The sequence below is a fragment of the Canis lupus genome, chromosome 7 (genome assembly GCF_003254725.2).
Source record: "Canis lupus dingo isolate Sandy chromosome 7, ASM325472v2, whole genome shotgun sequence".
NCBI lineage: Eukaryota > Metazoa > Chordata > Mammalia > Carnivora > Canidae > Canis > Canis lupus.
Window position 1 is genome coordinate 28,849,971 of NC_064249.1, and position 26,451 is coordinate 28,876,421.

Sequence of the window (26,451 nt, forward strand, 5' to 3'; positions counted from 1 at the left end):
TTGCATTTTTTAGTTATCTTTAATGATGAAAACCAATTTGACATTTAAATATTCCACAACATTATCACAAAAAGGCTATTGTAATTTTGATAGAGATTGCAGTGAATCTATAGGTTGTTTTGGGCAGTACTGCCATTTTAATAAAATTGTCTTCCAATCCATAACACGGGATTTCTTTTCATTTAGTGCCACAGAATTTTGCAGTTTTCACTGTACAAGTCTTTCACTACAGTTAAATTTATTCACAGATATTTTATTCTTTTGGATTCTACTACAAGTGGGATTGTTTTCTTAATTGCTTAAGGGTTGTATATTCAAAATCAAACACAAATTAATCTTGTGTATTCATCTTTGCTGAATTTATCAGCACTAGGTTTTTTGTTGTTTTTTTGGTTTTGGTTTTTTTTTTTTTTTTTTTGGTAGATTCCTTGGAATTTTCTCCATATAGAATATTACTTGTGGATTGAGATATTTTTACTTCTTCCTTTCCAACTTGGATTCCTTTTCTTTCTTTCTTGATTACTTTGGCTAAGACTTCCAGTATAATGTAGAATAGTAGTGGTGATAGTGGGTCTTCTTATCTTGTTCTTGATCTTAGGACAATAGCTTTTAGTCTTTCACTATTATGATGTTAGTTGTAGGTTTCACAGAATTGCCCTTAATGAAGTTGAGGAAATGCTATTCTTATTCCTCTATTCTACTTATTCCTATTCTTTGATCCCTATTTTTCTGAGTGTTTTTTATCATAAAAGGGTGTTTGATTTTAACAAATGCTCTTTCTGGATCAAGTGAAATGATCACGTGGTTTTTCTCTTTTGTTCTAGTGTGTGTATTGCCTTGGTTTTCTTATGTTGAACTACCCTTGCATTCCTGAGATAAATACCACTTGGCCATGGTGTGTAATCCTTTAGTTTTGCTGTGTATTTCTAAAGATTTGTCCATTTCATCTAGTTTATTTAATTTGTTGAAGTACAATCATTCCTTTTTTCTTTTAAGATAATTTATTCATGAGACACGTAGAAGCAGAGACATAGGCAGAGGGAGAAGCAGGCTCCTGCCTGGGAGCCTGATGTGGGACTCTACCTGAGGCAAAGGCAGATGTTCAACCACTGAGCCACTCAGGTGCCCCCAATTATTCCTTTTTCTTTTATTTGATGTTGATAATAATTTCTCCATTTTATTTCTGATTTTAGTTATTTGCATCTTCCTTTTTTCTTAGTCTGGCTGTAGATTTGTCAATTTTGTGTATTTTTTCAAAGAACCAATTTTTGATTTCCTTGATAGTGTTTTTCTGTTCTCTATTTTATTACCTCTACTCTGATTTCCTCCCTTTTGCTAGCTTTGGCCTTAGTTTCCTCTTTTTCTAGTTCCTTACAGTGTAATGTTAGGTTGTTGATTTGAGATCTTCTTTTTTTCTTTTGTTTAGCTATTTATTATTGACAATCATAAATCAACCATTGCAGAGGTGTGCCATTAGTTTGTGGTTATGAATGTACATATAATTTGTTTTTCTGATAAAATATACATAACAAAACATTTTGGCCACTTTTAAATGCATAATTAACTGGCATTAAGTATTCATACTTACAATCACCACCACTTTCCATCTTCAGAATTTTTCATCATCCCAATGGGAAATCTGTATCTACTAAAAACTCCTCATCTTGCCTTCCCATGGCCCACTATAACTGTTATTTGTTTTGTCACTATGAATTATTTCACATATCTACACCATTTGTCCTTTTGTTTCTGACTTATTTAACGTAGTGTAATGTTTAAAGGTTCATTTATGCTGTAGCATTTATCAGATTTTCATTCCTCTTTAAGGCTAGTATTCCATTGCATGTATACACATTTAGTTTATCCATTCATCCATCAAAGGATACCTGTGTTACTTCCACCTTTTGGCTATTGTGAATGCTGCTGCTGTGAACCCTGGTATACAAATATCTATTTGGGTCTTTGCTTTCAATTTTTTGGGTATCTGCCTAGAAGTGGAATTGCTGCATCATATGGTAATTGCATGTTTAATATTTTGAGGAACTACCATACTGTCTTCAACAGTGGTCACACCATTTTTAATTCCCACCAGTAATGCACAGCATTCCAATTTCTCTACATCTTTGTCAACACTATATTCTATCTTTGATAATAGCCATTGAATGGGCAAATATCAATTTGTATTTCCTTAATAATTAGTGATGTGGAGAATCTTTTGATATGTTTATTGGCATTTTGTGTAACTTTTTTTAGAGAAATGTATCTTCTTGTTCTTTCCCCATTTTTTAAATTAGGTTGTTTGATTCTTGGTTGCTGAGTTGTAGAAATTTATTCTGGACCCTGGACCCTTATAAGCCATGATTTGCAAATATTTACTCCCATTCCGTAGGTTGCCTTTTCATTCTGTAGTATCTTTTGATGTACAAATGTTTTTAATTTTGATGAAGTTCAGTTTATCTATTTTTAATTTTGTTGTCTGTGCTCCTGGTGCCATATCCAAGAAATCATTGCCAAATCCAATGTCATGAAGCTTTTCCTCTGTTTTCTTCTAAGTAAACCTAAAGGAGAGGCTGAGGAATCAATTATAAATAGTAAATTAGATGGACTTGAAAAGCACATTAAATCAATATTCAAAATAAAGAATGTAGAGAAATTTATTGCCATTTCAAAGTATAACTCAGATGAATCAGACAAAAAAAATCACTAAGTTGACATTAAAATATTATTTTACCAGATTTGTCTTCAGAAGATTTCTCTTTTGATAAGCAATTCTGCACCTAATATAGTGTAATTTGGTATAAACATATTATGGATATTTTTAAAGGTCTATAAAGGGGTGTTTCATGATGGTCTGTCATAAATATACAATAATATATATTAATATAAATTATTAATGGATTGCATCTTGAATTTGTACAATGTTCTAGAAAGATCCTACTATTTCCATTATATTTTATATCAAATCAGATATTCCTATTGTATTGCATTTGTCAAAATGAGCTCAGTAAAATCTATTTCTCTTATATATGTCATGTTGCATCCATTCAAACTATGGAATTCCCCACACAAAACCAACATGAGAATAAGTTTTGCTGAAAGACTTGCTAATGTAGCTATAAAATGCTTTTAATTTCCTTAACATATAGCATTTAGTTTTAAAATATAAGTCCTTTCACCCATAGTATTTCCATAAACCGCCTTTGTAGTCCAAAAAAAATGGACACTCCCTCTACCTATCCCCCTACCAGCTATTATTCCTTTAGAGTGGGCACCAGAAAAATTTTCCTATAAAGCGCCAGATATGATATTTTAAGTTTTACAGGCCATACAAGCCCTGTTGGATCTATTCAATTCTGTAGTTGTCAAAAAAACAAAAACAAAACAAAACAAAACACCCAACAACCATAGGCAATAGTAAGTGAATGGGTATAGTTGCATATGACTCACCCTGCATTAGAGTACCAATATTTAATTTGCTTATATTAAATACATAGCAAGATATAACTTAGGGCCTAAAATAAAGGTAGGATCTTTTTCTTTCAGAGTCCTTTAGGAAAAGCATCATGTAAGCCTGGAAAGTATCATCTGCTTTAAATATATCTACACAGTTTCATTCTTTTCTTACCCTGAGATATTTATTAAGAAAGGGTAATCTATGGTCCAGGACATGAAACATCTTTGGGGATATATATTACTTAAATAGAAAGGGACATTCTATCATTATAAGAACTCCAGCTCCTAAATAATAATGACTCTTGGGTAAGAAGCAAGTGCCTGTAGCATGCCTCCAACATACTGAATGTTAAAGGACAATAAGTTCTCCCTGGCAGTGATTGCAGCAATTGAAAGTTATATTTTCATATCTAGTATAGGGATGAAATCGCCCAATATTTTTCTTTGTCGTAAGTAAGGCAGTTGGTGAAGACTCAGAAAATGGATTATCAGGTGAGCTTTCTGTACAGGTAACTGGATCCAAAATGCGTAGAACCTAAGGAAAATAAGAAGTAATGTCAGATATATGCCTTGTGATGTATCACTACCTTTAAAGCCCCATTTCATTAATATGTAACGATCATAAAAAATAACATCTGAATGATGAATTTGATTGGTTAGAGAACTTATCCTTTTTCCAAAAAGCTCTAAATTTAACAATGATGTCTAGTTATTACATTACCTAGGTTACCTATTTTTCAAAAATGAAATTAATGTTTTTATAGATATTGGTGAAAAAGCATGAAAACACAGAAGAAAATATGGTTATATCAATTCTACCATAAGTGATGTTGATTTTTATCCTTAACCAAAAAATACCCAACACTTTCCTTCTATGATCTTTCATTCAACTGCCTGGAATCAAGATTCTGCATTCTTCTAATGAAATCATATTTCAAAGATTTTAATAATTTTCTTGTAAAATCAATGGCTTTTCATTTCTCTATTTCTAATGTATATGCCATATTTTATGCTAACAACTGTGTTCTTGTTTCTTGGGTTTCATGGATACCATGTTCTCCTAATTTTTCTGCTCTGACTTGTCCTGCCATTTCCTTTACTGAGACCCACAACAGGGGGAACTGTTGGATTGAAAAGAATTTCTAATTAAGGACAAATATAACATGCTTGTTTAAAGCTCCTGTTTCTCATGTTTATATTCTCTTGACGATCATGATGTGAGGAGGATGGGTTATGATGCAAACGAGGTAGGTACTACAGTTGGAAAAAGCAGTGGGGGAAAGAGCTTTCTCTCTCTCTTTTTTTTTTTTTTTTTAAAGATTTTATTTATTTATTCATGAGAGATAAAGAAGAGACACAGACAGAGGGAGAAGCAGGCTCCATGCAGGGAGCCCGATGTAGGACCTGATCCCCGGACCCTGGGATCATACTCTGAGCCAAAGGCAGAGGCTCAACTGGTGAGCCACCCAGGTGTCCCTTTCTCTCTCTCTCTTTTTTAAGGTAAGCCTATGCCTTATGTAAGGAGCTTTCAGTTATGGTTGGATATGCCTGTTTCTTTCACTCCCATATTGTCCAGCCATGTTTCTTCCAAGTTACCACCATACCCAAAGAGCTATAGCTAATTTAAGAATGGCCTGGCACTATTTAAGAGCCAGCATTCTATTTTAGGACCTCTGTTTTTCAACTAGGTTGCTGTTTTTTCCATTTAGTTTTTGAGATCCTTCTATTTTTGTAAAATTTGGTTGGGTGCTAGAGGACAAGCAAGATGAAGGGCTTAAAGTTGCTTATAAATTTGGAAGGGAAAATAAGAAAAGTATGGAAATACTCTCTATGTTATTCTATTCTATTCTGGAGAGAGAGAAACAAAATACCAAATGACTTCAGTAGAAGGAGACTGAGATCCCAGTACAGATAGATTTCTGTAGGTGATGTGGAAGGATTTTAAGCAGGGTACCTTTCAGAGAAATCATGCTACACACAGTTGGAAGATAGGGGAAAGGGTGGGCATTAAAAGAGACAAGGGAAGAACAAAGAAAGGGAGTTTACTGCAGTAATCCAGCTAAGAAATGATGACCTTGAAGCAATGGGGCTGAAAGCCTCACGAGACCCTAAGAAAGAAGGACTGTCAGTTATGTTAACTAATAGAATATGGTGAATAAAGGATCTAGACAAAGCCCTGGGGATACCCACCATTGCACAGTAAAATAGAATGGTCAGAGAGAAGAGTAAAACAAGGAGGGTGTGCAGTTATGTAAGTCAATGCAAGTGTTTCCAGAAAGGTGGGGTAGTCAGTTATAACACATGCCACTGGCAGCAATCGCACAGGCAGTGACAGTTTCCCAACAAGGAGAAGAGAAAGGATAAAAATGATGAGTTTAGTTTGGGTACTGATTCATTATGTGAATAGCTGAGCATCTAGTATATGTACAGGATTACTATGCCAGATCTTGAGGAGACATAAGATACAGCCTTCACCCTTAAGGAGCTTAGAGTTTGGCAGAGAGAGGGAGAATCAAACAACTGCAATTTAACATGGTAAAGAGCCACAAGGGATAAATACACAAAATACAGCGGAAGCCTGAGGAAAGGACCACCTAAATTTGCCAGTGAGATTCAGGGAGGGCTGATTCTTAAACGTACAGAGTTGCTGGGAGGGTGGTCTGGGCAGAAGGAAGTATGTACAGAGGCTTGTGATACAATGGCATGTCTGTGCAATGAAAAGTGGTTAATGCGGCTGGGACTTGAAGAGTAGGGGGTTGGGGACACCTGGCTAATAGCCTTGAGAAGAGGAGATGGAATAAAGATTTTGAAAAGCCTTTTATACAATATGGAAGGATTGAGATTCCATAATGAAGCAGACTGGGATCTGTTTGAATAGGATACCAACACAAGTGGATTGGCTTTTTCCTTTTTTTTTGGTCTGGTATTTTAAAAATAACTGGCAGTAGAGGATAGTCTGGAGGCAGGTAAAAAGCAAGGGGTATTGGTGAGGAGGCTACTGCAATAATTAAGGCTGGAGGATAGAGGTGTGAACTTGGAAGAGGAGATAAATTAGAAGGAACTGACAGGATCTGTAAAACCAACAGGATTATGGGGATGAAGAAAATAATAATAAAAATGATATCTACCATTTATTGAGAAATTACCATATACTGGAATCTATCTGTGATGAGCTTCATATGCATTATTTTATGAAATCCTCAAGACATCTATATAGTGATATAGTTCACTAAGATAAGCAGTACAGGACAAGAAGCAGGTTGTCTTCTTTTTAAGGGGAGCAAGAAATACAGATGTCAAAGCAAGGAGAAAAGAGATTGTCCTATTTTCAGCTGTCTGTGAGATGCACATATAGAGATGTTACACTGGATATCTCTCTTGAACCCAGGAAAAATGTCTCAGAAGTCTCAAGCATAAAACTATGGGACTAGGATCCTCCCTAGAAAATACAGAAGTCTGTTATGAGAGGAAAGGCTCAAGAGTGGGCCCCATAGGAGGATGGCTCACCCCCTGCCAAATACTGCAAAGGAATGGTCACAGAAGTAGTGAGGATCTGGCAGTGGATAGTGTTGCAGAAACTAAGGGAGTTTGAAAAGCATGGGGAACAGATTCGTATGGAATACCAACTTAAAATAGAAAAAATGTGACGAAGAGGAGTTCTGGGAGGGAATATAAGAGGGCCAAGAAAGAGTACGGTCACAGAAGTCAAGGGAATATCAAGGAAGGAGTGCTGATATACAAAATATATGGTAGTAAAGTAAGCATTCATGACCTTTCTACAAGCAGATTTTCAGAATAGCAGCACTGGAAGACTACTGGGATAAGTGATGGCAGGAACTGAGGAATGGATGGTACACAGGTACATACAAGTATGCACAGTTTGTACAAGATACTTGTTCTTGCCTATAAAGTTGATAGGGCCTTATCAAAGAACTTAGGCTAGAGGGAAGTTTTTTCTTTTTTAGATGGAAGACATGTGGGTGTGTTATAAGCCAAAGAAGAAAGAGCCGATAGAGAGAAGGGATAATTTGGGGAGGCCTACCAAGCCTGGAGGGGAACCATGCTTTGGGGAGGAGGGAGAAGGGACACCTCTTCCAGTGAGAGAAATGTACACAAGGCTGGTTGCCCTACAGGTAGGCATCTAGATATCAAGTGAGACCTTAAGGAAATTTTCTGCCTCTTCCTTCTTTTTTTTGTGAACTAGGAACTGAAGCCATCTGCTGAATGTGAGGTAATAGTTTGACAGGTACAGAAACAAAGAAGGCAAGTAGCTGAAGGACTGACGTTTTCTGGATACCTGAGAGAAGGATGATGAGGGAAACAGACACTTACAAATGACATCCAGGCAAGTTATGGTGGGAAAAGAAGCCTGGAGAGTGAGCTGATGTGATGAAGAAAAAAAATGTAGGGATCAAGGGAATAAAGATTATGTGATCAAGGAACAGGGGTAATCAGAATAAAGAATCAGGGCTGGAAAAAAGGTTGAGATCATAGGTCACGGAGAGAGGTGTTGGGCTGATTTTACAAGTGGAACAGTTCTGGTTAATGATGAGGCCTAAGACAGGGACACAGGAGTCGCACAATGAAACATAACAGAGGTGATTTTGGCCGTGCCAGTAGGACTATGAGACCACAGCATCTGACAGCTCATTAGCATGAACCCTGAATTAATCCAGGATTGTCAGTGTCAATAGGTGTACACTATTTGATTCTGCAGGATTTGGCACATCCACATCTATATATGAGCATTAACAAATAATTTGTGATGTCAGAAGCAATCTATTATCTATCTACTCATGATTACTGAATTAAAAATTCTACACTAGTTTTCATATCACAATGAACTCAGGTACAAGATTATCAATGATTATCAATGACAGCTAAAAGACATGCTGTTTCAAAGCAACTACATTTTTCTTCTTAAGGACAGAGTAATAATGTTTCAGGAATTAAAGCACAGAGAAGGAAATAATTTTCTCCAAGATCACAAGCACATTAGCATGAGAATCAGGTTTAGATCCCATAATTCCTAACTCCTAATGCCAAGCACCTTGCATTAAACATACCACCTTTCAGTAAGAGGACAGTCTTAGAAACTCCACAGTCCACAAAAGAGAAATATTTTACCGTTTCAGCCATTTTTTCTGCTGGGGTGCTGCAGAATTCAACCACTGATGGAATCTTTTTTTGACTGTTAGTGCCAACATTTCCCAGCAAATGAGCATTTACTGCTTTTGCCAACTTGTGATTTGTTAACGCTAGTTCTGCTGTGGTGTGAGGTTGTGTACTAGGGTAGTAAGTTTGTTCTCTTCCCCATTGCAAGGACACTAGCAGCTCCTCCAACAATCTGCATAAAGACACAGGAATACTGAGTATTAATAAGCGGATAAAATATGAAAATCAAGAATACTAAATAAATGAGAAACATTCTTCTGAAATCACATAATATATTTCTCCCAAATCTTTTTCTCAGAGTTCAATAAATTGGGAATTCTGGTAAAATAAGACTATAGAAAGCATTTATATATTTATCAGGTAGTTATCTGGAAGTCATTCAACACAGTACTTTTTTTAGTTCTCAGTTTTTAGTACAGGTAAAATATACTAGTATACTCATCTAGTGGTATAGGACTATTGATCTGATTTGTGTATCTATTGAGTATTTCTTTTTTTATGAGCTACATGAATGGATTTTTGAATGATAAACTAACTTACAAGTCCTAGGATAAAGTGTACTTGGCCATGATGTATAAATCTTTTTATATATTGTTGGATTAGGACTTTTGCATCTATATTCATTGGAAATATCAGTCTGTAGCTTTCTTGTAATATCTCTGTCTAGTTTTGTATCAAGATAATGCTTGCTCCAAAAGTCAGTTGGAAACTGTTCCCTTCTTCTGTTTTCTAGAAAAGTTTGTGTAAATTTGGCTTTATTTCTTCCTTAGTTGCTTGCTACTATTCTGCAGTGAATCTGCCTGGAGTTTCCTTTATTGGAAGGTTTTTAACTAAAGTTTCAAATGCTTTAATAGGTTAGGGTTGTTCAGGGTATTTGTCTTGAGCATTCTTTGGTAGTTTTGTGTCTTTTAAGAACTTTGTCCATTTCATATAAGTTGTTGAATATTCTGGCACAGAATTGTACATAATGTCCCCTTATCATTTTATGTCTACAGAATCTAAGTAATACATTCCCTTCCTCATTCCTAATAATGGTAATGTGTTTCTTTCTTTTTTCCCCCCTCATTATACTGACTAGAGGTTTCTTAAATTTATCTCTTCAAAGAACCAGCATCTGGCTATTTCATTTATTTCTGCTTTCATTCTTGTTTTCTTTCTTCTGCTTTATTTGCTCTTTGCATTTCTTAAAGAGGAAACTTATATTACGGACAGGACCTTTCTTCTTTTCTATTATGAGTATTTAAAGTATTAAATTTCCCTTTAAGCACTTCTTTAGTTGCCTCCCATGAAATCTGGTATTTTAATATACAGTTTTCCCTTGAACAACATGGGTTTGAACTGGTGGGTCCACTGAAAGGCTGATTTTTTTTTTTTGATAAATATATATAAAGATTATGTGATCAAGGAATAGGGGTAATCAGAATAAAAAATCAGGGCTGGAAAAAAGTACTGTAGATGTATTTTCTCTTCCTGAGGATTTTTTTTCCTTATGATTTAGTAAGTATTTTCTCAGGCCTACTTTATTGTAAGAATGTAGCATTTAATACATAGAACATATAAAATATATGTTAATTAACTATTTGTATTATTAGTAAGGCTTCTGGTCAGAAGTAGGCTATAGGTAGTTACATTTTAGGGGGAGTCACAAGTTATACATGGATTGCATGGGGGGTAAGCCTCCCCAACCTCTGTGTTGTTCAAGGGTCATCTACATTATTTTTTCATTCTTATAATTTCCCCTGTGATTTCTTCTTTGACTCTTACTGATTTGATTTGTAATAAATTATAGTCCTTGACTTAAGATGGTTCGATGAATGATATTTTGACTAACGATGGTGTGAAAGTGGTTAACATTTAATAAATAAAAACTATATGTTGAATTTTGAATTTTCACCTATTTCTGGTCTAGCAATTTGCAGTACCGTATCTTCTCATGTTGCTGGGCAGTGGGAGTGAGCCACAGCTCCTAGTGAGCTAAATGATCAGGAGAGTAAACAACTGATATACTCACAATTTTGTACCTGTATAACCATTCTGTTTTTCAGTTTCAGTGCGGTGTTCAATTACTGAGATATTCAACACTCTCTTTTAAAACAGGCTTTGTGTTAGATGATTTTGCCCAAGCATAGGCTAATGTAAGTGTTCTGAGCATGTTTAAGGTAGGTTAGGCTAAGCCATGATGTTCAGTAGATTAGGTGCATTAAATTAATTTTTGACTTATATCTTCAACTTACAATGAGTTTATCGGGATGCAACCCCATTAAAAGTCAAGGAAGATCTGTGTATAGCAGTACAAACTATTTTTAGGAAAGAACATTATTTTGATAGTTCTGGAGCCTGTGGACATAAAAGTAAACTCTAATACTGTAGAATAGTCCTTAGAAAGATCTCCTTCCAAAAAAAGACAAGTATACTTTTTGGCTTCTACCAAAAATTATGCAAAACTTAATGATGTTCTGTATGTTGGATACTTGAATTTAAATTAAAAAAAGAAAAAGAGGAAGAAATTATACAAAACTGCTATAACTATAACCAAAAACTACTTTTAAATCCAGAGATTTCTTCTATTATGGCTATAATTAATTTTCTTCTAATTAAGAATCTAAGAAGTGTGTGATCTTATTTCTTTAGTCTTCTTCCCTCCCTGGGCATCTATTTTAAAATGCTTACTTGAAGTATGTTTCATAAGTTATTAAATGTAGAGACAGTAAACAATTATCACAATAACAAAAATTGCAAGAGAAAGAAGAGTTCAGAATGTAATGAGTGCCATACTTCTGGGTAGCTATCATTTCCTGACGAAACTGTTCCCGTTCACTCAGGAGATCTTGAATAGCACTCTGTGCATCACGGTTTTGACGCTGTAAACCTGCTCTGGAATTGGTTAACTCATCTGCCATAACCCTGGAAAAGATTAAAATGTCACTTATATACATTCTCTGACAATAACACACTGTAAAGAAGTTAATATACTACTTTTATTTTCAAAAGCTTACAAAGAAGAACTGAACCTAGTCAAGTTCTCAGTTTTTAAATTTTCACTAAAAAGCATTTAAAATGTTTATGATCTTAGAACTCATTAAAGGGATTTCAAAATATTTGTTTACAGAACGACAAAGGAAAAGTTATTTAACTTTCCTACAGAGTGATTTTTGGAATGTACCTCCACCTTACTCTAGATTGACCAAATTTTGAAGAAAATAACATTAACTAAATGTTTTTAAATACAGGAAATTTTAGAGGAAAACAAAAAGCACTGCTTTCCTATCACTCAGTTACCTTCTTGTCCTTAAAAAAAAAAATTAAATAATACAGAAAGGCTGATATAAAAGGGAAATTAAGTCTTATCTCCTGTCCAGCATTCCTATCCTTCTCTTAAAAACAATAATGTAACCAATACAGTTTCTTATATATTTCTCTAGGAAAAAAAAATACATATGTCAACATAAAAGTATATGTTAAAAAAAAAATATATCCATTTTATTTACAAAACAGGGATTACTTAATACAAAATTTTCTATGCTGTTTTTTTTTATCTAATAATTTATCTTTTCTTTCATATAGGCAAATATAGAGCTCTCTTTTTAAAAAAACAACAGCTTCATGTTTTCTTCTGATTGGATGTACCAAAATTTATTTAACCAGTTCTCTATTAACAGAGTTGAAGTAAAATTTTAAAGTATGCTTATTTAGCTGAAAATTTTAAAACTAAAGTCTAGGACCACAGTGTTACTGACCAAAGATTAAATCAGTTAAAATATCAATAAAGTTGAGTTTAAGCTTTATTGCCCTTAGAATGTTACCATCAGCATTGATAAGGATGTTAAGAAAGTTAATATTGCAATAATCTGTATGACACATGCATGATTTGCCTCTTAATATGTTCAGTGAGCATGAACTTTCATTCTAACCCAATAAACAGTACATTCATTTCTCCACATACCATCCTATACAAACACAATTAGAAAACAAATTAAGGACTTTAAGAGAGTAGTCAATTACTGGAAAGTATCATAGACATTAAGACATGAAGAAATATTTTCCTACAAATTTATTCATCACAATCAATGATTCTTGAAATACAGCCTGGAAACGTCTAATGTTATGTAAGAAATCTCCAGATAATGGAATTTCAAATTAACAGTTACTAAACCATGTGTAAAGCATATGGCTAAACAGTGGAAATATACAGATGGATACCATCCAGACCCTATCCCCCAGTCAGTGCTGGAAGGAGCGGGATAAAGAGACCAAAATTCACAGTATATAACAGAGTTTCCTAACTACCAGTGTATCCATGGACCTAGGTGAGGGCCCTGGGGGTTTCAACTCTGATCGAGAGTAGCCTCATCTAGTATGCCATACAAATAATTTTGTTTTCTGTTTGTATGTGGACAGAAAAAGGTTGGGAAGCTCTCTTGTATACTTAATACAGTTAAAAGAGCTACGAGAACAGAGCACAGAAGAGAAATAATGTTTGAGTTTTCCAGATAGAAGATGGGGAAAAATACTTTGTTTTTTTGTGATTTTATTTATTTTATTTATAAGAGGTCTGAGTTTAGTTTTGTTTCTTAAACATTGTAGGAGGAGTAATTTCAACTATAGAGGAATAATCTAGAATTCTGGAATGTGGGAGAATCTTATGATATCACTTTTCTATTTAGGGAGCCTACTGTATGACTATCTAGAGGAAGGACAGTCCATACATACTTATAAATATATGAAGTACTTTGACAATCTAAGTCAGAAATTCTCACACTACTGTCTATTTTCTTGGGCTATCGGTAAAAAATCCGACAGAGCAAAAGCTAGGAAATGAAACACTATTTAAAACAGAAAATACCTGCTTGCGAGGAATTTACTCCGCCACACATCACACTGTATTGACATACGTTCTAGCTGTTCAGAAAGTTGAGCTGTGTTTTGACCTAAGGCTTCATTTTCTAAAATAAGCTGATTTTTCTCACGAGATAGACGTTCAAAATGATACTGAAGGTCATCCCCAACAGAAGCCACTAGCAACTTTTTTAACTCACGATTGACCTAGAAGAAAACATGACCATTACAACCAGCTGAAAGTAATGTCAGTGACTTCAATGTATCAAAATGAAAAAAGAGAAACCACGTTCCATGTATATGGACCTCCATTCCTTAAAGTGCATATCAAATAGCAATATTAAAGTTTCATAATCTATATAAACCATCTGTTTCTATCTCTAAATATTTATATTTATACTCTATGTGATTATAAACTGAATCTCTTCTAATAAGAGTACCATTACCACAAAAGTTATGAACTGCTTCCAGTCAACAATTGAAGGCAAAAATTAGAAACTAAACCAAAAAATTTTGCCAAAATACATGACAGAGAATTTTTTTAGTGCTTTTTAAATCTTTATCAGGATTTAGAAATTAATTTCTTTGTGTCATAGTTTTTTGTTTGTTTGTTTTTGTTTTTTTTGAGGGAGAAAGAGAATCTTAAGCAGGTTTCATGCCCTGGGTGGAGCCCAATGTGGGGCTCGATACCACGGCCCTACGATCTTGATCTGAGCCAAAATCAAGAGTCCTATGCTTAACTGACTGAGCTACTCATGCATTCCCTACACCATACTTTTTTAAGAATTTAAGCAAAGGAAGCAACTCAGGATATCTATAAGCATGTTCTTTATCTAAAAAGTGAAAAATTAAAACAAATGTTCAATAGTAGTAGGTACTGATATATGGTACAGCAATGAAAGACCACTGCTGGTATTAAAAAATGATATTGAAAAAGAATATTCTGTGACATAGGAAAATGTTAATAACTAAAAAAGGCAAAAATGAACTCAATATGTATAATTACGCATTTTAGCTAGATGGTATAATTATAGTTGGTACTATTTTCATTTTTTGTATTTTCTAAAATATTTACAAGTAGATATGTACTACTTTTATAATTAGAAATTAGTTATTTAAAAAATATTAAAGATATATTTAGATAAGAACCACTAAATATAGTGCCACTTATAAAGGCTAACATCTGGCAAAAAGATGAAGAGTCTAATAGAGAAACAAAAAAAAGGATGAGGATAAGGAAATGTTTACTAACATCTAAAGATTAAAGAAACACAACAAAACACTATAGATCATTTTCCATTTACAATGAAGATACTAACCCTTACCTCACCATTCTCTTTATCCCAAATATTATATATGCATAAAACAAAAATACTTGGAACTTACGGATCCTTAAAACAGGAATTGTTAACTAGTGAATTTCAAAGTGTAATTTGGCCCATCTTTGGTCTGGAATTTTATAACCATGACTTCCTTTCTACCATATAAGTGGTCTTGATCAAAGCACCAGTATCCTTCCATCTTTAACTACATTTAAAGTATAAGTTCCCAATATATTACTAGTTCTATAAGAGGTGCTGAGAAAGAGAAATTTAAGAGAAAATCTTTAGAGCAATGACAAGTCAAAATAAATGACATTCCAAGAGGAAATATAGTTTTCTAACACGTAGGCTTAAAAGGGCCAGGTGTAAAGAGAGTGCTCATTAAAGCTATTTATTCTTACCTCTGTCTGTACTCTGAGCTGGTTTGAAAGACCTTCTTTGTCCTGTAGTAACCTCCTTTCAGAGTTCTTGAGCTTTTCCAATATATTCTTTACCTCTGATAGTTCCTTTCTGGGTTCTACGATTCCTTCTGACTGGCCAAGGAATTCTCCTCTATGATGTCCCAGAGACTTAACCTTTGCATTCTTGTTGGGGATGTTGTGGGTTATAGCAGCTTTAGGAACTAATATTCTTACAGCTTCGACTTCCACTGCTTTTTCAGTGAGAATTTTTCCTAGCTGAAGAACTCCTGGGCTTTCCCCTGCAACTGCTTTCTTCCATGGATTCTGAAGGATGTGATGCTTTATGGGTTGGACTCCAGAGGTAACTTCAACAGATTTAGGTGACTCCTCAGTTTCCATTCCATCTCCTGCTCCTCGGACTGGGGTTGGAGTAAGGGTGACTATCAAAGGAAAAAGAAAACATAAGCTACTTGCTAAAAAGGAATACCAAGGAAAATGCCAAGACATGCTTTATCCTACATTCAAGATTATTGGCACTAAAAATAATACAAACAATTCAGAATAAAAATTAATTTTCAAAACAATCAGGTGTCAGTAAAAGATGAAAAAAGAGTTATAGGTTTGAACTTTCCTTAGGTAAATGGTTTTGCTCTTGATAGAAAATGTAAGAGATTTGGAATCAGGGTATTTGGTTCCAACTTCAACTTTCTAGTATGCTCCAGGGTAAACAATTGAACCCTCCTGAATCTCTATTTCATATTCTGTGAAATGGAGATAGTAAGAACACTCTGGGATTGCCGTAAGGAAAGATGCAATAAGATCAAGCACTTGGCACGCTGGAGATACTTCATAACATTAGTTAAATATAAAAATAAATGTAAGTTAAATGTAAGTGCATTTTTAAAGCCATCTACCTCAAAATCTATTCACCTGTTTTATGAACTCTTGGCAAAGAATGCTTCGCACAAGCTACCCAACCAGATAACACTCTCTTCTCTAGGCCCTAATCAGGCTTTTATTTCTGCTACTTCTTATCTCTTAAATGGTGTTTTTTGCCATTCACTGTGATTTGTGATTCAAACTTACCCCTAAGAAGTTAGCTTTAACACTACTCTTTGCGTTCGATCCTCCCAACTGTTCCAGGATACTCTCTGAATGCCTAAGGCACTTACTATTTCAAATAGTTTGAAACTTAATCGCATCTTTCCAATAATTCTGATAAACACATAAGAGCGGGCATCCTGCCCTAAACAAGTGGAAGGAGCATGGTATTATAGAAATGACATTAACTTTGGGATAAATCAGATTTGGTTTTGAATCTCATTTCCATCATTACTGTGCAATCACGGACAAAATCCTACAGTTATCTGAGCCTTAGTTTTAACCTTCATGAAACAAATTTAATGATATCTATATCCATAGATATAGATATATCATACCTTGTGTCTAAATTAGAAAATGTTAAGTAATGAATAACCAACGCTTGTAAAAGACTTACCATGTGCCAAACACTATTCTAAATACTTACATATAACTCATTTAATCCTTACAATGTGCTTTTCAAGTATGTATGATTAGTTCTATTTTATAGATGAAGAAAATGAGGCACAAAGTGGTTCAAGATTTGCCCTGGTAAATAAGTAGAAGAGACAGATGGAGGTAGTTGAGATGATACTTAACCTACATAAGAGTTCTCGAATTAGTAGTTCCAGTAACATCCCTTTGAGCTACATGTTAGATTTTGTTCCATTTTACAAGTCCAGCCTACGCTTAAGAAAGTGGAAGCCAAAGCGTAAGCATAGTAATTACAAATTTTTATTCAATTTACTATATGCCAAGGATTCTTTTAAGTCCTTCTGATGCATTATATCATTTAAGCTTTACATGAGGTAAGCATAATTGTACCTATTTTTTTAAGAACTGCAGAGGCTTTGAAAGGTTAAATAGCTTGTCCAAATCATCAGTGTCAAACTGGGATTGAAGTCCCTATCTGACTCCAGAGCTAAGCTGTTAATTAGTCTGAGAGGCTTTCCACAAACCAGAATTATTGCCTCATCAATCTGAAGGTATTGCCCCTGCTAAAACCACATTTGTCAGCTACAAAAGACCAAAGAATTTACATAACGGTTATAGTGAACTTTAAAATAAAAAGCGGCTCTCATCTACATCAAACCCGAGTGGCTTCCTATCACTCAGAAGAAAAACCAAGATCCCTACTCTGGTCTGCAAGGCCCTCCCATCATCTGCCTATCTCCTGACTCTCTCAACTTCAGCTGGTTCAACTTCAGACACTATGTTCCTGTCTGGTTGTTTTGTTTTTTTTTTTTTTAATGTCTTAAAAACTCCTTCTGCCGACATTTCTCTGCTTAGAATGTTCTTCCCAACTCCCTCTTTCCTGCCATTAATTCCTTTTCCTCCTTGTAATCTCAATTCAATTCTTTCCTAAGAAAAGCCTTTCTCTCACCTTCCCAGATTAGGCTGGGTGCCCTGTTTGTGTGCACCTGCTGCAAGACTGCATTTCTCCTTTCCCCTATCTATCAGAATGGTAAATTGACATTTTCCCGCTCAATGTAATTATACAAGTATCTGTGCCCTCCTCTAAGATGTAGGTCCTATGAGGGTAGGGACTATGAGTCTCTTGTTTACTACCATATTTGTAGCAATGTGCCTTACACCCAGTACTGCTTAGCTAATAGACAATAAATGAATGATAACAAGGGGAGGGACAAAGTACGAGCACTTATAACAATGATTATAATGATTATCTTTGAGCGGTCATGGACAGCAACCATGCTGCTTGGTACCTAATACTGACCAGACATTGTATGAGATAGTAATTTCCTGAACATAGAAGTCTGCACTACCTAATTTAGGGGACAGGACATACATATAAAAAGAAAACATGCAAGCCATGTATTACAGGGTAATATATAATAAGAGTGCAATATGTGGTGTAAAATTTCTACCAAAATTTTATTTTTAGAGAAATATTAATAAGAACAATCATGGACCAATCTTTAGTGAATTCATTACTATTATATTTTTATATTTATACCTTCTAAGGCAAAGACAAGAAACAGAATTCCTACTTATAAAGAAAAAAAAGCCAAAGTATGTCCTTCACCTCAATTTCTATTAGATATCAGTACCATGTCCTGATCAATTAAATATTAATATCTAATCACTAATTAATCATGTTTCACTGTAACCCATGAAGTCAGGAGAACAATTTGGTAAGAGCAATAATGTCTTATTAAATAAAACTAAAGCTTTCTTAAGAACTTCCAACATACAAAGCCATATTAAAAAAAGGGATCTATGTAACAGTCTATCAAGCAAAGACTGCTGTCACCTTGATTCCTGATTCTCATCCTAGAAACGGAATCTGCCAGCAAAGAACCACAGGAAATGGTAAGCTTGCCCAGGATGATGTTTTAAAAAAACAAAACAACTATGAAAAAATTACCTATAAAGATGTTTTCTAGCAAGGGAAATACCTAACAAGAAAACCTTTCTGAGGTTTATTTATTAGCTTTCTATTTTTTAATGAGCTTACTTTTTTTCTTTTTCACAAACTTTGTTATATAGATACAGAAACTGCAGAGCAGAACAGATTATCTTCACACAGTCACACATGTATTCTCTAGTTTTTAACATTACATTAAAAGATATGAAGAAGAAAAAATTACCTAAATCACTCTAAACTTTTCATTCCTTTACATTACTTCATTATTTTTGTTTGTAATCATAATTAACTTGAGAAGCTCAGTCTATTTTCTATTTTGCTGCAGTCTTCATATTTTTCATTTCATGACTACATTATTTTTTCAAGTTAATATAATATTATTTACTTATTCCATTGTTGGATATTTAGACTTTTCCCAACTTTTTACTATAATAATGCTTTAGTGAATAATGCTTTTATGCCTACAGATTTTTGTCAACTTCTTTTGAACACATTCCCAAGAATGGAATTAATATGCCAGGTGAAGATCTGTATTGTCAAACTGCCTCACGAAATCATTCTCTAATGTGTCAGTAGATCTGTCTTATGTTCTTATTTGTTTTATGTGTTTTTTTTTAAAGATTTTATTTATTCACGAGAGACAGAGACATAGGCAGAGGAAGAAGCAGGCTCGATGCAGGGAACCCAATGAGGGACTCAATCCCAGGACTCCAGGATCACACCTTGGGCCAAAGTCAGGTGCTAAACCGCTGAGCCACCCAGGGGTCCCTCTTACGTAGTTTTATTTTTTGTATGCTCAACATCAATGATTTAACACAATACTTAAAAAAGTGAATCAGAATACATGTAAAGTGTTTAGAATGGTGTTTGGCACAGTAAGCTCTCACTAAATGTTAGTTTCTACTGCTTTTGTTATTATTCTTTTAAAAACCCTAATAAACTTTGGATCTTGATTAAGGGGAAAAAGCAAGCTTCAGTTATGCCATCAAATATAATTCTAACTTTTATTTTCTTATGCTCAAGTCTTACAAAAGTATATCATTAGACTTTAGAACTGTTTTTACACTTTAGATTTTTTGGGGGAAATTTTCCCTAAATATGTAGCAGTGTACTGGGAATCTTGAATTATGTTCGAGAGGAGGTGCAAAGATAGCTGATGTATAATGTGTTCTATTTTACAAAACATTTTCCATTAGAATAAAATATTTTGTCATTTCCATATTGAATGTTAACTTGGGCCTTTGGGTGAACTCCACTTTCAAAAAGAAGAACAAAGGAATTACTTCAGAAAGTGAAATAGTTTGGTATTTCAGATATGCTGTAGGACGTTAGCACTTAGGAGGAGAACTTCCACTGAACTGTTTCAAAAATAAAGGCCTGCTCCCATGTTCTTAAAATCTTTTAAAAAGTTTTGTCTACCTCTATCTAAAATAAATTTGTCACTAAGGCATTCTGTCATTTAAGAAGTTATGCTGAATCATGAATTAACTACAGATTAATTTTAAAAACAACAAAAAGACAAACTAGAATTATACCATTCAGGTCCACTTAAGCTGAAGAAATAAGCAGGTGTAACACTCTGCCATGATTAAACCATGCCATGATACGATTTTTAGGCAAGTCCTAACATTTTTGAGTTGCAATTTTAGGTAATGGAGATTCAAGAACAAATCAAATAATAGTTACTGCTAAACTTAAAAGACAAAGTAACATTAATGAGTATTTAAAATAAATCTCCTTTCAAATGAAACACATAAAAAAATTCCAGTGAAGAAATTCTATCACCTTGGTTCAGCCTCAATGTACTCTTAACTTTATTTAAACTGTTTTACTTACTCAAACATTTATGAGTGCAGGAGTTGTACAACATGACATGGCAGCTGTAACAACTCTTGTGATAACTATGCTTCTAGCTAATGTGCACAGGCAAGGAGGCGAGTGGGTCAGGGCTTTCCATTTTCTCACCTGGCAACTTGCTTTTCATAATTCTATTTTTCCTTATGACACACATAGAAGTCTTTATTACATAGGTACTAAGCACAATCTAGGACACGTTCCTGAGCAGTTATCATCTCTCAGGTGGGAAGGCAATGAATGATTCATGTTACCAGCTCCATAGTTATGAATGATGTTTAAGTGAAGCAAAACATTATCTGCTCTTCCCCCTCTTTGAAGGGAAACAAAACGATTCTTCAATTATTTGCCAATATTACTTCTACTTGTGATCAGTTATCAAAGAATGAAAATGTATCTCAAGTTTATGGCTCATACTTATTGCCTTCCCCAAAGATAATTGAAGTGGAGGGAAAGTACAAATAATATTCTCTAAAAGGAGTTGGCAAGTTTTTTTCCATAAAGGGCCAGATAAGAAATATCTGTGGCTCTGTGGACCATTTTGCTAATTTAGCAAAGCTAAGGATATTATATAGGTACTTATATAAAGAAGATAAAAAAAAATCCCTCATTTTCAAAGATGAAACTCAAACTATAAGAAATTGAGTAAAGTTTGGTTTGTTTGTTTGTTTTTGTAACATAGGTCTAATAATGAGAAGCACAGAATTCTTTTTTATTTGGGATAACTCTTGATTTAAGTGGGATTCAAAGTTAGTGTTCCCCATCATCAAACTGATTTGTAAATATTCTCAGGAGGCTGAGTGCCATAACTTGCCAATGCTTGCTGTAGAATACTGAGGCAAAAAAGAATAGGATTTTATAGTCTGTCATTAAAGAAATATTTCTCCTTTTTTCATAAAACTTCTCTATGTCTGTAGGATGGTGCAATAGAGAGAACACTAGACTCTAGGTCAAAGTGCCTTAAGTCTCTATTGCCACACATTGTGTGACTTTGGGCAGATCATTTAACCTTATTCTCCTTTCATCCCTCAGTGCTTTCAGAATAATGCAAGTATTGAGAGTAGTTTAAAATAATTTGTTTTTCTCACAGACCTGATTATTGGGAGCTCCACAAGACAGGGTGTGGCTCCTAATCTTTGCATTGTCAGCCTAAGAAAATGGTGCTTGGTACAGAAAAGGTGAGTAAGTGCTTACTAAAGCTTGTCAATATTAATATGCTACTGAAAAGATTTCATTTTAACACCCCAAAACTAACTCATTTAAAAACTGCTTAGTTTTCCCCCTTCACACCAAAGCATTAATTCCTAACTCAGTTATGGTCTGACCAACTTTTCAGAATATATGCAGATTCAGCTATCAAACAGTTAACAATTTAGGGATTGTCACTCAGTAATTTAAAATCAATATTCCTTTAAATGTCACCAATATCATTTAATAAGGTTTAGTTACTATTAAACTAGAAAAATGTTATAGACAGTGGACTTAAAAATTAGGCCCACATTCACTGACATGGAATCTAAACATTCTTTTTGTCACAGGCTCCATGAATAAAGAGTTCCCTGGTAACATACGTGGGGGTGAGGCTGTGCACTACATCTCTGCAGCTTCACAGTGTATCAGTATGCTAATGGCTCTGAGAGGTCCTATAGTATAATCCCTCCTTTTATCCAGAATTTCCCAAATTTATCTACTTGTGGATTCCTTTTTCATCTAATACATGTTATTCCACAGAATGAGTGTTAAAGTTAGGCTGCTTTATGGAATTCTAAATATTTAAAAGTCTCAGACTTTCCTATTTGGTTTACTTTCACTAAACAGTCTAACTTGAATACCTTTAATTTTTTTTTTTTTTTTTTTTTAGTGAATACCTTTAATTTTAATTTTGCTCTCAAGAAGGTTTTGGATTCAAATTCTAATTTTTGAATTGTTTCTCTCTCCCTGTTTCCCATCCACATGAAGCCCTAGCAGCAACTGTGCCTCCTTCTCATGATGACAGTTTTGCTCAGATGTCCACTGAGAGGAAGTTCTGTTGCTAACAATCAATGCTGCTTTGCTTGTAAGGCAGTTATAGGAAGTACAGGAGACTAGCAAACGTCAACCATGATAAGTGAACCTTTTTTTAGGTCATGCAATAGAAGGAACTTTTTTGTTCGCTAACCACAGTTAACATTATATTAAGTAGGAAGAGGATTAGCAGCTGAATTATGTATCTTACTGTAAAATTAAGATCAAATGAAATAATGTATGTGAAAGTGCTTTATAACTCTAATCCTCATTACAAACAGGGAACAAAAAATAATTTGCATTCCCAGAGGCTTCGCAATAACTAACTTTTAATCACTAATGATAATATATTTAGGTTTTGCTTTTTGCCAAGGACCATGTTAATGACTTTCACCTTAGTTACCATTTAATTGCTCTATTTCTTATTAATCACCAGTTTATTATTTTCATGACATTCTTTGTTTTGCTTACTTTAATACTATAAAAGCTTTATGGTAACTCTGAAATGCTATTAACACAGCACAATCTTCTCTTTCTTCCTTCCTAAACAGATTTAAATCCCCTCACCTCCTTTTAAAAATTTTATTTATTTATTTGAGAGAGAGAGAGAGAGAAAGCAAGCAGGCACAAGCACTGGGGAAAGAGAGGGAGAGAGAGAAGCAGACTCCCCAAGGAGCCAGGAGCCCCATGCAGGGCTCGATCCTAGGGCCCTGGGATCATGACCTGAGCTGAAGGTAGACGTTTAACCAACTGAGCCACCCAGGTGCTCTGATTTCAGTCCCTTTTAAGGAGTTCATTGTTGAAGGTCTATTTGCTACAAATTGGCTTCTGGAAAGTAGTTTCCCATCTCTCACTGACAGCCCCAATCTCTGGAACTCACCCCACCCAAGAATAACCTGAGTCAGGAGGCCCTCCCCTTGGGACATGCTAACACTGTTACTAACACCTCTGTGAACATGGTCAGTAGGTGAGAAGGGCCTGAATCACAAGGGAAGAAATCTGGGCTATAGACCGATTTGGAAGTTATTCTTACAGATAATTACTGATGCCCTGAGAGCAGAAGAGAAAGAGGGCTGAAACATATTAATATTGAAAAGATAAACCAGAGGAAGAAGAGGATGAAGAAAGAAACAGAGAAAATGTTGCTAGAGCACTGGTGTCCAGTAGAACTTCCTGCAGTGATGGAAATGTTCTGTATCTGCATTTTCAAATGCAATAGCTACTAGCTACATGTGGCTAATGAGCACTTGAAAGTGGCTAGGGTGCCTGAGGAACTGAATTTTTAAGTTTTAAAAATATTCATTTAAAGTCAAATAGCCACATGTGGCTACTGCATTGCAGAGTGAAGGGCTGAAAACAAGAGTGGTATCATGGAAATCAAGGAAAGAAAATATTTCAAAAAGTGGGAATGAGCAACAGTATGAAATGTTATAGAGAGGACAAGCAAAGCAGGACTAACAAGTTAACTACTGTATTTAGCAAGTGTGATGGGTTGAATTGTGTCCCTGTCTGCAAATATTCATATGTAACCCTCCATACCTCAGAATGTGACTTTATTTGGAAATAGTGTCATTACAGATACAGTTAGTTAAGATGAGAAGATACAGGAGTATCTAAACCAATATGAATGATGTCCTTTTAAGAAAAGAAGAATTTGGACACAGAGACACAAACACAGGGAGAATGCCATGTCTACATAAAGGCAGAGACCAGGGTGATGCATCTCTAAGCTAAGGAATACCAAAAACTCCCAGCAAACCAACAGAAACTAGGAAAGAAGCCTGGAACAGATCCTTCCCTAGTGCTTTCAGAGGGAACATGGTCCTGCCAGCACCTTGATTTGGACTTCTAGCCTCTAGAACTGTGAGGCAATACATTTCAGTTGTTTAAGCTACTCAGTTTGTGGTGGTTTGTTATAGCAGCCCAAGCAAAATAACCTAGCAAAAGAGAGGTCTTTTATACTTCCTAGTTGCTCGACCACCTACTTAAATCTTTAAAAATATATATCTTCTTGTTTATTGAAATCTTAATCTTCTAGTGTATAGAAAGCATAGCTGCAAAACTTTGCTTTTACACTAAAATGTTTAACAGTAGTTTAACATTTGTAATGAATACTAACCAAGTATGTTAATATTCAGGTGGATTTCTGAGTACTGAAATGTAAACACTGCATTACAAAACAAGCATGAAGAAATCTGAAATACAAATGGCTCCCAAGAGCTCTATGAGATTTAGTAACCTGGCTCAAACATGCCTTCATCCTATGGTCATAAATTGTATGTTTTAAAAACAATTCTCATCAAAAGAAGAACACTTACCTTTTGTATCTAAACTTTCAAGAGTAGTCATTTTTTTAACCAATGAAAATGCACCTCAAAACTTCTACCGAAAAACCTAAAAATGTATAAAGTGAAAGAATTAAAACCATATCATATAAAGACAGTCACTAAGTCCCTGTAACTTAGATGTTAGAATATTCTACTTGTTTCTGCATTTAGTAGCCATGCATTTCAAAATGCAATTTCACAAGTGATACTGTTATGATATTGATATTGTTATGTAACAAAAAAAATTTACTTTCAAATTTGTTTCATGGTTTTCACCAAGGATACTCTACCACGTATCTGTCCTGAATTTTAGTTAAGAAACTGCAGTGAAGTTACCATAGGGGCTTTTGTATCACTGATAAGACAACGGGATATTTTAAAAAAGATTTTAAGAGAGAGAGAGAGAGAAAGCAGGAGAGGGGGAGAAGGAGACCCCCCCCCCCCCCGCCCCGATTGAGCCAGGCGCCTGATTCGGGACTAGATGCCAGGACCCTTGGGATCATGACCTGAGCTAAAGGCAGACGCTTAACCGCCTGAGCCACCCAGGCGCCCGACAATAGTAATTTTAAAAGGATTAAAGTAATTGCTTTCTCAGGGGACATTAGTGATACTAACGTTTGATACTAATTTGCTCACTATATACATCAGAGAGGAGCTTCCGTTTATCAATTTAAACAGACGACAAAAATACTCATAACTTGCATTTTCTTGGGAATAAAAATTAAAATGGCATAACCTATGTTTTCAGAAACGTCCGTATGGCCTTACAGTAAAGCCTAAGGTTCGCTGGAGAACACCAGCAGGAACATGGCGCTAGAGCAGTGACGGGAACATGATGAACTGTACATTAGATGACATCTGGTTCACGACAAACAGTATTCGATTTAACGCGGCACAGAGTCTTCCGTAACTACCTCCCTTAAGAGTCCCAAATCTTCCTCCACTGCCCTGAAAACAGGTCTCCAGAGACCCGTTCGCAGGGGCAAGTAGCCCTGCCACCGCGCTGGGCCGCCGCGCAGCACACAGCACCCACACCGCGAGGGGCTCCCGGCAGGTCCCCCCACCCGAGGGGAAGGGAGCGCGCGGAGTGGGTGACCGTCGTGGAAACGACAAGCCTGTCAACCTCTGCAGCCCCGGTGAGCCCACTCCGAAGTTCCGTCCCTGTCTGCATAAGCTTTCCCAGAACCAAGGCAACCTTACCTTAAATCCACAGCGTCTGAGCACCTGACTCCCACCCACACCGCCGTCCCTTTCCAACACGCCCCTCGGTCACACAAACACAGACCAGTTCCTGGACTCACCGCCCAGGTTCCCCACTCCTCTGATTCCAGCGGGCTTCTCTTTACAGACTGTGGGGCTCCGCGTCTCTTAACTTCGCACACTCCTTTCCATTCCGAAGCTGACCCGCCCAGGCCTGCCTGACATCCAGCTGCTCGCTCACTATTAATCACATCCTGTTCTCAAGGGGTTCGTTTCCGGAATCGTTTTCCAAAAGAAAAAGGTAAATACGCTGCGGTGTCCTAAAACTCGAGTAACCCAGCACGTACGGTGTAAGGCTTCGGTAAGTGAAGAATGGATGGGTTCCTACTTAAAAATAAGATATAGACTATTTG

The 26,451-nt window shown here is 35.5% G+C and overlaps 2 protein-coding genes across 8 annotated transcripts in view; one reads left to right on the plus strand and one right to left on the minus strand.

The window, feature by feature from the left end:
- On the minus strand, window positions 1-26,280 carry BLZF1 (basic leucine zipper nuclear factor 1). 3 transcript variants are annotated; one of them, XM_025430435.3, is made up of 8 exons: window positions 26,140-26,280; window positions 24,830-24,905; window positions 15,188-15,627; window positions 13,472-13,671; window positions 11,404-11,532; window positions 8,581-8,800; window positions 3,797-3,988; window positions 1-2,570 (listed from the first exon to the last, which is right to left on the minus strand). In XM_025430435.3, the coding sequence occupies exons 2-7, from the start codon at window positions 24,858-24,860 to the stop codon at window positions 3,803-3,805; spliced, it is 1,206 nt and encodes a 401-aa protein (XP_025286220.1). In that variant the 5' UTR covers window positions 24,861-24,905; window positions 26,140-26,280; the 3' UTR covers window positions 1-2,570; window positions 3,797-3,802. The 3 variants fall into 3 exon arrangements, with proteins under 3 accessions (XP_025286220.1, XP_048968298.1, XP_025286218.1); XM_049112341.1 differs by lacking the exons at window positions 24,830-24,905; window positions 26,140-26,280 and adding an exon at window positions 20,490-20,640; XM_025430433.2 differs by lacking the exons at window positions 1-2,570; window positions 24,830-24,905; window positions 26,140-26,280 and adding an exon at window positions 20,490-20,639 and having other exon boundaries at window positions 2,630-3,988.
- Window positions 21,592-26,451, plus strand: part of NME7 (NME/NM23 family member 7) — a 262,510-nt gene continuing 257,650 nt past the window's right edge. For 2 of the 5 annotated variants that reach the window (XR_004817627.2, XM_049112342.1), the window contains exon 1: window positions 21,598-21,685. Coding sequence is in view for 2 of the 5 variants with exons in the window: in XM_049112342.1 (XP_048968299.1) it covers window positions 21,665-21,685 (21 nt within the window). In the remaining 3 variants the exon portion in view is untranslated. Of the gene's footprint in view, window positions 21,686-26,198; window positions 26,340-26,451 lie in introns of those variants that run through there. The other 3 variants (XR_004817624.2, XM_035719366.2, XR_004817626.2) reach the window with 3 other exon arrangements.